Genomic DNA, 13,680 nt, shown 5'->3' on the forward strand with positions numbered 1-13,680 from the left:
ATAGATTCTTGATTAGTCAGGGTGTGAGGGAAATGGATCAGCCTTGATCAAACGATGGGCCAAATGGCCTAGTTCTGCGCCTGTGTCTTGTAGCCTAATACTTGTGTCTGGTAGGTTGCAGAAATGACTTTCTATATGAGGAATAGTTTCATCACAGGTGAGAAGTTAAGGATTTGGGATTGAAACAAGTGGAGGGGGTGATCAAGTGAGATTTTAACCAACAACACTGTTTCGCTGGTCAGTTGAGGAGTGGTGACTATGGCAGCAAAAACACAAAAGCACTCATCGTACTTTTTAAATAGAGCAAGGGACATATTGCTCATCATCATCCTTCACCAAGAATAGCCGCCACAGTAACAGCGGTGAGCACAACAATATTACAGCTTGAGGTGTCACAGTTCAAATCCAGTGTCCTCTATAAGTCTGTCCTCCTCCTGAATGTGCAGGGTTCCCCTGGGGTCCTCCAATTTCCTCCCACAGTTTAAAGACATACCTGTTAGTAGCTTGATTAGTCATTGTACATTGTCCCATGATTAGGTTGGGGTTAAATCCGTGGGTTACTGAACGTTATGGCTGGAAGGGCCTACTTGGCACTGTATCTCTAAATCGGGGTTCCCAACCTTTCTTATGCCAAAGGTCACAGATGAACTGGAAATAACTCAGATGTGTAGCTGGAATGGTTGGGTTGAGTTGTTCTCTGATCTGGGAAAAGTCAGTCTGTTAGTGATTCCACGTGGACAGTCACAGGTTGCACACTCCCGTTGCTCAATGCACAGAGATTCCTCTTGCACTCTCTGCAAGTTGGCTTTCATGTTTGCCTTCACAGAGTCAAAGTGCACCTTCAGCCCAATCATCCAAGCACACAGGTTAGCTACTCCTACCATGGGATAAAGATTATGACTATACACCGTTTATGGCTCTTACAATTTTATACACCTCTGTAAGGCCATCCCTCTACCTCCTTCACAGCAGGGAAAGCAGCCTATCGAAGGATGTTGCTGGGTCTGGAGGATCTGAGTTGTAAGGAAAGATTAAATAGGTTAGGACTTTATTCTGTGGAATGTGGAAGATTGAGAGGAGATTTGATAAAGGTATACAAAATTATGAGGGGCATAGATAGGGTAAATACAAGCAGCCTTTTTCCACTGAGGTTGGATCGGACTACGACCAAAGGTCATGGGTTAAGGGTGAAAGGTTTAAGGGGAACATGAGGACAAACTTCACAGAGGGTGGTGAGAGTGTGGAATGAGCTGCCAGCGCAAGGGGTGCATGGGAGCTCGATTTCAAAGTTCGAGAAGTTTGGATAGGCATATGGAGGGCTATGGTCCCGGTGCAGGTAGTTTACATGGCTCAGCATTGACTAGATGGACTAAATGGCCTGTTTCTATGCTGTACTTTTCTGTGACACTATCCAATCCCTCCCCATATATCCACCAACATTCAGTTTGCATTCTCTACAGCACAACCACATCCTTCCAAGTGTGTCAACCAGAACTGCGCGCAATACTCCAAATGCGGTCCTATCAGTTTGGTTAAGCTGCAACAAGGTCCTAACATTTGCATTCTGTGCCCCAATGTGCATGTCATGCACCTTCTTGACCTCCCTCTCTACCTGTGTGCCACTTTCTCAAACTATGGACTTGATCCCCAAAGTTGCTCCTTTCAATAAACATTCCTCAGTGCCCTACCGTTTACCCCTATGTGACTTCCCAACTGCATCAGCCACACTCCTTGGGATTAAATTCCATCTGTCAGCACTCTGCCAAGCTTTTTATCTGCTCTATATCCATCTATAGCCTTAGACAACTGACCTCACTATCTGCAGCCCCGCCAATTTCAACATCATCTTCTGATTTACTAATTGTACTTCACATTCAAGCCATTAAATTATAATTATAAATCACAGACATAAAGAGCCTTGGCACCAGTTCATACTGTGCACCACAGGCAAAAGTTCAAACTACATCTATTTTCAAAGTATGTATGCAGTATACAACCCTGAGATTTGTCTTCCCACAGACACAAAACAACGAAACACCATGGAACCTGTTCAAAGAAAAGATCAAACTTCAAGCGCACAAAAAAAATACAAATCTCACAAATGACAAAAAATACGCAGAATCTAAAAGATCAAACCACAAGAGTCATTGAAACTGTCTTGGGAAGTTCAGTTCAGTTCAATTTGTTTGTTGACAGCAGGCCACAGGGCCAATCCACCCGATCAAAAGTCCACAAACTCAGTGACCAGCAACACATCACAACATGAACCGCGACGATTAAACCTTTCCCAAAATCCAAGACTCCTGCTGCAGTGGACAAGGGGGAGAGAGACCCCAGTCAAATTTGGTAAATGGGTTTATCATGGTGACGTGTACTGAGGCATAGTGAAAAGTCTGTCCTGCACACTGTTCATACAAATGAGATCATTAGGCAATGCATTGAGGTAGAATGAGGGAAAACTAACAGAATGCAGAATAAAGTGTGACAGTTACAAAGAAAGCACGGTGCAGCTAAACGATAAGGTGCAAGAATCATAACAAAACAGATTATGGGGACTAGAGTCCATTTTATTGCATAAGACCATAAGATATAGGAGCAGAAGTAGGCCATTCAGTCCATCGAGTCTGCTCCACCATTCAATCATGGGCTGATCCACTTCATCCAGTCATCCCCACTCCCCTGCTTTCACCACATACCCTTTGATGCCCTGGCTAATCAAGAATCTATCTATCTCTTCCTTAAATACACCCAGTGACCTGGCCTCCACAGCCACTCCTGGCAACAAATTCCACGGATTCACCACTCTCTGACTAAAGTAATTTCTCCACATCTCAGTTCTAAAAAGATGTCCTTCAATCCTGAAATCGTGCCCTCTTGTCCTAGAATCCCCTACCATGGGAAATAATTTTGCCATATCTAATCTGTTCAGGCCTTTTAACATTTGGTATGTTTCTTTGAGATCCCCTCACATTCTCCTGAACTCCAGGGAATACAGCCCAAGAGCTGCCAGACATTCCTCATACAGTAACCCTTGCACTAGGGAACCATTCAATAATCACATACTATAATATGATAGTTTTATAATTGTCTGACACTATTGTAAGACTGTCAGAGAACTATCCTCTACCACAACCATCTGCCTCCGATCACCAGGACAAGTTGGAATCCAATTAGCCAGCCCAATTGGGATCGATATGCTTTTAATCTCTTGGACTTGTAAAGACCATAAGACATAGCAGCAGAATTAGTCCATTTGGCCCATCGAGTTGTTTCTGCCAATCATCGCTGATCCTTTTTTCCCTCCTCAACCCATTCCCCGACCTTCTCCCCGTAACCTTTCAAGAACCTTTCTTGCTCATTCTCCTAATCTAAGTCCTTCTGCAGCCTATCTGTTTCCTCAACACTACTTGCCCTCATAGAACATAGAATAGTACAGCACATTACAGGCCCTTTGCCCCACAATGTTGTGCCAATCTTCAAACCCTGCCTCACATATAACCCCCCACCTTAAGTTCCTCCATATACCTGTCTAGTAGTCTCTTAAACTTCACTAGTGTATCTGCCTCCACCACTGACTCAGGCAGTGCATTCCACGTACCAACCACTCTCTGAGTGAAAAACCTTCCTCTAATATCCCCCTTGAACTTCCCTCCCCTTACCTTAAAGCCATGTCCTCTTGTACTGAGCAGTGTCCTGGGGAAGAGGCGCTGGCTGTCCACTCTGTCTATTCCTCTTAATATCTTGTACACCTCTATCATGTCTCCTCTCATCCTCCTTCTCTCCAAAGAGTAAAGCCCTAGCTCCCTTAATCTCTGATCATAATCCATACTCTCTAAACCAGGCAGCATCCTGGTAAATCTCCTCTGTACCCTTTCTAATGCTTCCACATCCTTCCTGTAGTGAGGCAACCAGAACTGGACACAGTACTCTTAAGTGTGGCCTAACTAGAGTTTTATAGAGCTGCATCATTACATCGTGACTCTTAAACTCTATCTCTCAACTTATGAAAGCTAACACCCCATAAGCTTTCTTAACTACCCTATCTACCTGTGAGGCAACTTTCAGGGATCTGTGGACATGTACCCCCAGATCCCTCTGCTCCTCCACACTACCAAGTATCCTGCCATTTACTTTGTACTCTGCCTTGGAGTTTGTCCTTCCAAAGTGTACCACCTCACACTTCTCTGGGTTGAACTCCATCTGCCACTTCTCAACCCACTTCTGCATCCTATCAATGTCTCTCTGCAATCTTTGACAATCCTCTACACCATCTACAACACCACCAACCTTTCTGCCGTCTGCAAACTTGCCAACCCACCCTTCTACCCCCACATCAAGGTCGTTAATAAAAATCACAAAAAGTAGAGGTCCAGAACAGATCCTTGTGGGACACCACTAGTCACAACCCTCCAATCTGAATGTACTCCCTCCACCACAACCCTCTGCCTTCTGCAGGCAAGCCAATTCTGAATCCACCTGGCCAAACTTCCCTGGATCCCATGCCTTCTGACTTTCTGAATAAGCCTACCATGTGGAACCTTGTCAAATGCCTTACTAAAATCCATGTAGATCACATCCACTGCACTATCCTCATCCATATACCTGGTCGCTTCCTCAAAGAACTCTATCAGGCTTGTTAGGCACGATCTGCCCTTCACAAAGCCATGCTGACTGTCCCTGATCAGACCATGATTCTCTAAATGCCCATAGATCCTATCTCTAAGAATCTTTTCCAACAGCTTTCCCACCACAGACGTAAGGCTCACTGGTCTATAATTACCTGGACTATCCCTACTACCTTTTTTGAACAAGGGGACAACATTCGCCTCCCTCCAATCCTCCAGTACCATTCCCGTGGACAACGAGGACATAAAGATCCTAGCCAGAGGTTCAGCAATCTCTTCCCTTGCCTTGTGGAGCAGCCTGGGGAATATTCCGTCAGGCCCCAGGGACTTATCCGTCCTAATGTATTTTAACAACTCCAACACCTCCTCTCCCTTAATATTAACATGCTCCAGAATATCAACCTCACTCATATTGTCCTCACCATCATCAAGTTCCCTCTCAGTGGTGAATACCGAAGAGAAGTATTCATTGAGGATCTCGCTCACTTCCACAGCCTCCAGGCACATCTTCCCACTTTTATCTCTAATCGGTCCTAACTTCACTCCTGTCATCCTTTTGTTCTTCACATAATTGAAGAATGCCTTGGGGTTTTCCTTTACCCTACTCACCAAGGCCTTCTCATGCCTCCTTCTTGCTCTTCTCAGCCCCTTCTTAAGCTCCTTTCTTGCTATCCTATATTCCTCAATAGACCCATCTGATCCTTGCTTCCTAAACCTCATGTATGCTGCCTTCTTCCACCTGACTAGATTTTCCACTTCACTTGTCACCCATGGTTCCTTCACCCTACCATTCTTTATCTTCCTCACCAGGACAAATTTATCCCTAACATCCTGCAAGATATCCCTAAACATCGACCACATGTCCATAGTACATTTCCCTGCAAAAACATCATCCCAATTCACACCCGCAAGTTCTAGCCTTAGAGCCTCATAATTTGCCCTTCCCCAATTAAAAATTTTCCTGTCCTCTCTGATTCTATTCTTTTCCATGATAATGCTAAAGGTCAGGAAGCAGTGGTCATGTCCCCCAGATGCTCACCCACTGACAGATCTGTGACCTGACCCGGTTTGTTACCTAATACTAGATCTAGTATGGCATTCCCCCTAGTCGGCCTGTCAACATACTGTGACAGGAATCCATCCTGGACACACTTAACAAACTCTGCCCCATCTAAACCCTTGGAACTAATCAAGTGCCAATCAATATTAGGGAAGTTAAATTCACCCATGATAACAACCCTGTTATTTTTGCACCTTTCCAAAATCTGCCTCCCAATCTGCTCCTCGTTATCTCTGCTGCTACCAGGGGGCCTATAGAATACCCCCAATAGAGTAACTGCTCCCTTCCACCCATACTGACTCAAAAGAGGATCCTGCTACATTACCCACCCTTTCTGCAGCTGTAATAGTATCCCTGACCAGTAATGCCACCCCTCCTCCCCTTTCCCCCCTCTCTTTCCCTTTTATAGCACTGAAATCCAGGAATATTGAGAATCCATTCCTGCCCTGGTGCCAGCCAAGTCTCCGTAATGGCCACTACATCATAATTCCATGTATGTATCCAAGCTCTCAGTTCATCACCTTTGTTCCTGATGCTTCTTGCATTGAAGTACACACACTTTAGCCCTTCTACCTTACTATCTTTACACCCTTTATTCTGCTTCTCTTTCCTCAAAGCCTCTCTATTTATTGGATCTGGTTTTACTCCATGCACTTCTTTCACTGCTCTATCACTGCGGGTCCCATCCCCCTTGCAAATTAGTTTAAACCCTCCCGAACCATGCTGGCAAACCTCCATCAATCTTCATATCATCTGCGAACTTGGCAACAAAACCATCTATTCCATTACCTGAATCATTGATACGCAGCATAAAAAGGAGCGGTCCCAACACTGACCCCTGTGGGTCACCACTAGTCACTGCAGCCAACCGGACAAGGATCCTTTTATTCCCAGTCACTGCCTCCTACCAATCAGCCAATGTTCTAACCACGTTAGTAATTTTCTTGTAATACCGTGGGCTCCTAGCTTGGTAAGCAGCCTTATGTGTGGTTGTCAAAGGCCTTCTGAAAGTCCAACATCCACTGCATCCCCTTTATCTATCCTACTTGTAATCTCCTCAAGAATTCCAACAGGTTTGTCAGCCAAGATTTTCCTTTAAGGAAACCATACTGGCTTTGTCCTATCTTGTCCTGTGTCACCAAGTACTCCATAACCTTATCCTTAACAATTGACTCCAACAGCTTCGCAACCACTGAAGTCAGGCTAATTGGTCTATAATTTCCTTTCAACTGCCTTCCTCCTTTCTTAAAGAGTAGAATGACATTTGCAATTTTCCAGTCCTCTGGCACCATGCCAGAGTCCAAGGATTTTTGAAAGAATATTGCTAATGACTCCACGGTCTTGAATGCCACCTCTTTCAGAACCTTAATCCTTGTAATAGTAACTTCTCTTCCCTCACACCCTTCAACACCTGGCACACTGCTAGTGTCTTCCACAGTGAAGACTGATGCAAAATACTCATTTAGTTCATCTGCCATCTTGTTTCCCCGTTATTATTTCTCCAGCCTCATTTTCTAGCGGCCCTATATCCACTCCCATCTCTCTTCTATTTCTTACATACTTTAAAAAGCTTGCATACTTGCAAATGATGTCCCAAACTTGACACTTGTGGGTGTTGCATCTTGCATCACCGTCTGGTGTGGAGGGGGCCCTGCATATGATCGGAAAAAGCTGTAGGTACTTCTAAACTCAGCCAGCTCCATCATGGGCACTAGCCTCCCCAGCATCGAGGAAACATTCAAAAAGCGATGACTCAAAAAGGCAGTGTTCATTATTAAGGACCCTCATCACCCAGGACATGCCCTCTTCTCATTGCTACTATCAGGAAGGAGGTACAGAAGCCTAAAGGCACAAACTCAATGGTTTAAGAACAGCTTCTTCCCTTCTGCCATCCCATTTCTGAATGGACAATGAACCCATGAACACTACCTCAATACTATTAGAGCAACACACACAAAATGCTGGTGGAACGCAGCAGGCCAGGCAGCACCTATAGGAAGAAGCACAGCTGAGACCCTTCCCGAAATGTTGACTGTGCTTCTCCCTATAGATGCTGCCTGGCCTGCTGCGTTCCACCAGCATTTTGTTTGTGTTACTTGAATTTCCAGCATCTGCAGATTTCCTCGTGTTTGTTTTTTTTAACTCAATACTACTTTTTTTCTGCATTGCTTATTTAATTTAAAGTTTTTATATATGCTTATTCTAATCTTCTATTATGTGTAGCATTTCCACAGAACAAAAATTTCACGGCATATGCCAGTGATATGAAACTGGAGCACTGATATACAAGGAGGAGCATGCCACGTGCATTCTTCACCACCGTATCTGCCCATTGCCAGCGTTACTGAACTCTGGACTAAGCTTAGCCTTGCTCAGTGCCCATTGTGTATACATTCTATCCCTACCTGAAGTCCCAGACCTCACACATCAGAATTAAATTCCTCTCCTGTTTAGAAACCACACATTCAAAAACATGAACAGAAGATCAATAGGTTAGAAATCCACTTCGTTCAGTAGTTCTGATGTCGTTGCAAGGTTCAAGGTTCAAAGTAAGTTTATTATCAAAGTACAACTATGTCACCAGATACAACCCTGAGATTCATTTTCTTGCAGTCCTTCACAGTAAATACCAGAAAGACAATAGAATCGATGAAAGACCACACCCGAGAGGGTAGACAATCAGGTACTAGGTGTGGTAACTGTTTCAGAATTAACATTTTTTATCATAGTTCCGTGTACTGGTCCTTGCTCTAAATTCATCACCATTACCTTTAATATTCCTAGCATTAAAGTACACACTCTTTAACCATGTGTCTGTTATCTTGCTCCTGTCTGCCTTTCCTTACAGAGTTACTCGTCACAACATTCACCTTCCTCCCACGCTCTGATTCCTGGTTCTCTCTCACCTGTCAAACCAGTTGTACCAGTGAACTTTCAGGCCAAGGTTTTGGTTCCCCTCCCCCCAGTCAAGGTGCAACCTGCCCCTCATTGGAAGAGGATCCAAGAATCAGAAACCTTGGCCCCTGCACCAGCTCCTCAACTACACATTCAGCTGCAGAAGATGGTGCCAGCGAATAATGCAACCAAAGGCGACATCCTTCAGAAATTTCATGAAACTACTTCTATAAAAGATGATTCTGCTACTATTGGAGTCTGTGGTTCACATTTTGATGGTGAGTTTTCAGTTTGAATGCGTGATCTGACACTTTACTGACTCCTAGGGAGTTCGGTGAGGTTTCGTGTAAAGTGTGCTACCTGGAGGCCAAGAAGCCTGGAGTCCATAGTTGACTCCATTTCTCACCAATATTGCCAATTTAAATGTCAAGGAAGAATGGAAAATGTGTGTTCAGCACCGTCTGGCTGCAAGTGACCGATCTCCTCTCCACTTTCACACTGCTCCCTGCGTTCGATCGGTCTCTTCCTCGATGCTGCTGGAGTCCTGGGTCCTGGGCAAGATTTAATCGACGCAGTTTATGGATTGGACCCTGTAGTTCATTTTATGTATTTGTTGACACTCAACACGGAATAGGCCCTTCCAGCCCTTCAAACCACGTCACCCAGTAACCCTCAATTTAAACCAAGCTTAATCACAGGACACTTTACAACAGCCAATTAACCTACCAGCCAGTACGTCTTTGGACTGGTTATGATAAGTTTCTGCTTGCTCCTTTCTCGTTGCTATCTTGTGCGATTGTGATCGGAGGGGCCAGCAGATTGAACTGAACTGAAACTGAACATTCCCGGACTGTTTCATTGACTTAGTGGTCTGATGTTTTACATTCTGTGTTTTTACACTTTGGTGGTTTGATGTTTTTCCTTGAGTGGCTCCATGGCCTTCTTTGTTTCATGTCTGTTTGAGAGAAGACAAACCTCAGGGTTGTGTACTGCACGTATACTTTGATTATAAATAATCTTTGAATCTTGAATCTGTTCTGTCTTTCCATTCCTGCCCTGACCAGCACACTGCTCCTGGGATAATCTGGAGCCTGCTACCTTGTAATCCATGGGTTTGGAGACTGGTTGACAATTTTTCTACTAAGAATTCCTATCAGGAAAATCCTGGCATCCAGAGTGATGCTTTCTCATTGACACCAATCGTGAGGAAGTGGATGTTAGAGGGATTTTTGATAGTTTAAACATCCAAAGATGTGGCAAAATTGAACTGTAAATCTCTGAACAACACTTCAGTGCATCAGAGTAGGTACTGAGGTGAGTAGATTTCCCTTTGTATATTTTAAGTTGGGTGCCGGGGTGGAGATATGTCTCTACTGAAGGAGGTGTAAGGGGCTCCTTCCCTCCCCTGGTCTGCAGGTCACCCTTGGGCAAGATGTAGCCCCTGCTTAGCTCCCCTCCCCCAATCAGGGTCACGTGAAGCCATGGGAGCAGGTGGTGGATGGTCGTGTGAGAGCTGATGCAGATCACAAGTCCTGGTTATGCGACCACTGACACCAGGCAGACAGTCTCTGAAGATAATTGATCATGGCTGGGGGATGGGGGGTCACCTGTCTTGTAAAACCAAAGGCAAACCACTTCTGTACAAAAAATTTGGCAAGAACAATCACGGCCATGGAGAAGACCATGATTGGCCAGGTCATGTGACACGACACATAATGGTGGTTGTCAGAAATGAGCCACGCTCCCGAATAATGGCTTCAAGACAAATTCAAGGAAACAAAGTTTATTAACAGTTCTGCAGAGCTGGGCTCCCTCAGAGAAGGGAACCCTGAACCTTACAGGGCAGCACATTTTATCCTTCTTCCTTACCACCCCCCCTCCCTGACTCGGGAGGTACACAGTGTTTTCCCATTCCATATTTGGAGTTGTTTTTTTACACGTTTCTGTAAAACAATAGTCCATATCTCAGGACTTCAATGATTCCACAAACAGTTAATCTTGTCAGGGCTTCTGCATTCATAATTAAATCACATTTGTTTACAGACTTTAACCCAGACATAATTAAATCACCTTTGTCCTCTGACTTTAACCCAGACATAATTAAATCACATTTGTCCTTTGACTTTAACCCAGACCTCTTTCAGAAACGCACATCTTAATTTTGAATCTTACAGTGGTGATGAAAGGGGAATCAGTGGGTGTTTTTCAGAAGGCCTTTGACAAGATACCTTACAGGGAAGACCATGATCGCCCGTCATATAATACACGTAATGACGATGAAGATGATTATACCCTAAGAAAACTCACAATATGCTTTTAGAATGAAGATTATAAATTTTATGATGACACATTAACCTTTCCTTACCTGTTTAATTAAATCAAACCACATATAACCTCATAACACATTAACACTGCATTAAATCGGTCATGGTAATCAATAGTCTGTAACTTTCCTTTCAGAGCTGAGCTTTTGAACCGCCTGTTCAACGTGGTATTTTAGATAGATAGATAGATACTTTATTCATCCCCATGGGGAAATTCAACTTTTTTCCAATGTCCCATACACTTGTTGTAGCAAAACTAATTACATACAATACTTAACTCAGTAAAAAATATGATATGCATCTAAATCACTATCTCAAAAAGCATTAATAATAGCTTTTAAAAAGTTATTAAGTCCTGGCGGTAGAATTGTAAAGCCTAATGGCATTGGGGAGTATTGACCTCTTCATCCTGTCTGAGGAGCATTGCATCGATAGTAACCTGTCGCTGAAACTGCTTCTCTGTCTCTGGATGGTGCTATGTAGAGGATGTTCAGAGTTATCCATAATTGACCGTAGCCTACTCAGCGCCCTTCGCTCAGCTACCGATGTTAAACTCTCCAGTACTTTGCCCACGACAGAGCCCGCCTTCCTTACCAGCTTATTAAGACGTGAGGCGTCCCTCTTCTTAATGCTTCCTCCCCAACACGCCACCACAAAGAAGAGGGCGCTCTCCACAACTGACCTATAGAACATCTTCAGCATCTCACTACAGACATTGAATGACGCCAACCTTCTTAGGAAGTACAGTCGACTCTGTGCCTTCCTGCACAAGGTGTGAACTGAAGTCTCTTGCTTTATCAATCTTTTTATTAACTAAAAGAAGTACATATTCCCTAGAGCGTAGAAGAATAAGGGGAGATTTGATAGAGGTATATAAAATTATGATGGGTACAGATAGAGTGAATGCAAGCAGGCTTTTTCCACTGAGGCTAGGGGAGAAAAAAAACAGAGGACATGGGTTAAGGGTGAAGGGGGAAAAGTTTAAAGGGAACATTAGTGGGGGGGGCTTCTTCACACAGATAGTGGTGGGAGTGTGGAATGAGCTGCCAGATGAAGTGGTGAATGCAGGCTCACTTTTAACATTTAAAATGTTAAATGTTGGGCAGGTACATGGATGAGAGGGGTATGGAGGGATATGGTCCAGATGCAGGTCAGTGGGACTAGGCAGAAAAATGGTTCGGCCCAGCCAAGAAGGGCCAAAAGGCCTGTTTCTGTGCTGTAATGTTCTATGGTTCTATATATAAGCAAGAGGAGAATTATCTCAAATATCTATATCAATAACAATTCATATAAAAGGTAAAATAAACATTATCAAGATCATACATAGTATTAATCTAATAGTATAAAATAAAAAATAAGATAATCAATTCTCCTCTTATTATTCCATGAAGCGAACTGAAGTCTCGAAGGCGCAGGACAGTTGTGATGTGTGTATGGGCCGAATTGAGGCACTAGGGCCCGGGCTGGAGAGCGGGGAAAGAAAGAGGCAATGTTTGGCTGTTGGAGTGGACTCGGAGGTGATTCGAAGCGGCAGAACCGAGGTGGCGGTGTCTGCACCCAAGAGCGAGGGTCGAGCTGAGATTTGACTGACTTAAGCGCCGGGCGAATTGGAAAGGTCAGTTATGGACTGAATTGAGGCAGCAGGTCCCAGGTCCGAGAGCAAGGAATAACCGGGGTTATGGCCGATTTAAGCGCCAAGCCAGACTGAGAAAGATCAGAGTGTCCACTCCATGGGCTGGTGTTCAACACGAGGTTTACTCGCCTCTGCACTGAACCGAGGCCGTGGGGGCTCCTGGATCAGCTGCAGTGCCGACTGGCTTCATGGCTGTGGACTCACTTTCATGAACTTCAGTTCTGAAAGTTTTTTTGCCTCCTTGTATTGTTTGTACGATTTGTTTTTTGTTCTGCGTATTGGGTGTTCGACTGTTTTAATGGGGTCTTTGTTTTGTGGCCGCCTGTAATGAGGCAGAACTCAAGGTTGTACATGTACATGCTTTGATAATAAACGTACTTTGAAGACCAGAATTGTCACGTTTAGTGTGTGACACGAGCAAGTAATCATTATGTAGAAATAAAGCAAGGGACAGGCTGGAATTTCGGCAGCTTCCAGATGGGGTAAAAATATCCGTTTTGTTTAATAAAGGACAACCGTTTGAAGAAAAAGGAATATCTTAACTCACGAAGTCTAATCTATGATTCTATTTATATTCTCCAGATTTCCATTGGCAACGGCAATTATCCTGAAGCGATTGGTTTCGGATGAACGTAAGAGATAGATTTAACTGTCAAATTGCTTGTCTGTTTTCCAGAGCCAACTGTGCCGATAATGGCTGTTTCTGATAAGAGGAATGCTCACTCTCACGGAACAAGCTTAAGAACTAACCTCAGGGTGACGCCTTATCTGGAGAATTACTTTGTTTAGACTGAAGCTGTTATCTGGGTACAGGGTGGAATTCGTTCTGCAAGTTAACACATTGTTTGATAATGTTGTTCTGGACAAAGCCCCCGTTGATGTTCCGATTCTGTCACTAACAGACAGCTGTCTGCGTGATTTCAAACTGCGTCCACTTTCAGATTCACATGGAGATGGAAAGTCACTGGACCTATTGGGATCACTCAGACAGATCTTCGGGCATGAATATTTAGGACGTGGTCTCGGCTCCGTTCACCCTCATGCCATACAAAGTAGGGATATTTGCTTACTGTGCTGGGAGGCACTCAGAGGCGGGTGAAAAGTGTGGAACGAGCTACCAGCGCAAGCTCCATTTCAATGTTT

The 13,680-nt window shown here is 44.1% G+C and overlaps 1 protein-coding gene across 1 annotated transcript in view; it reads left to right on the forward strand.

Moving 5' to 3' along the window:
- Positions 1 to 13,124, forward strand: part of mtrfr (mitochondrial translation release factor in rescue) — a 43,480-nt gene extending 30,356 nt beyond the window's left edge. Inside the window, exons 3-4 of the mRNA XM_073051998.1 lie at positions 8,534 to 8,858; positions 12,296 to 13,124. Of these exons, the coding sequence (XP_072908099.1) occupies positions 8,534 to 8,858; positions 12,296 to 12,303 (333 nt within the window). The 3' untranslated portion in view covers positions 12,304 to 13,124. The remainder of the gene's footprint in view (positions 1 to 8,533; positions 8,859 to 12,295) is intronic.
- The last annotated feature ends 556 nt before the right edge of the window (positions 13,125 to 13,680 follow it).

Source organism: Hemitrygon akajei, chromosome 7 (assembly GCF_048418815.1).
Source record: "Hemitrygon akajei chromosome 7, sHemAka1.3, whole genome shotgun sequence".
NCBI lineage: Eukaryota > Metazoa > Chordata > Chondrichthyes > Myliobatiformes > Dasyatidae > Hemitrygon > Hemitrygon akajei.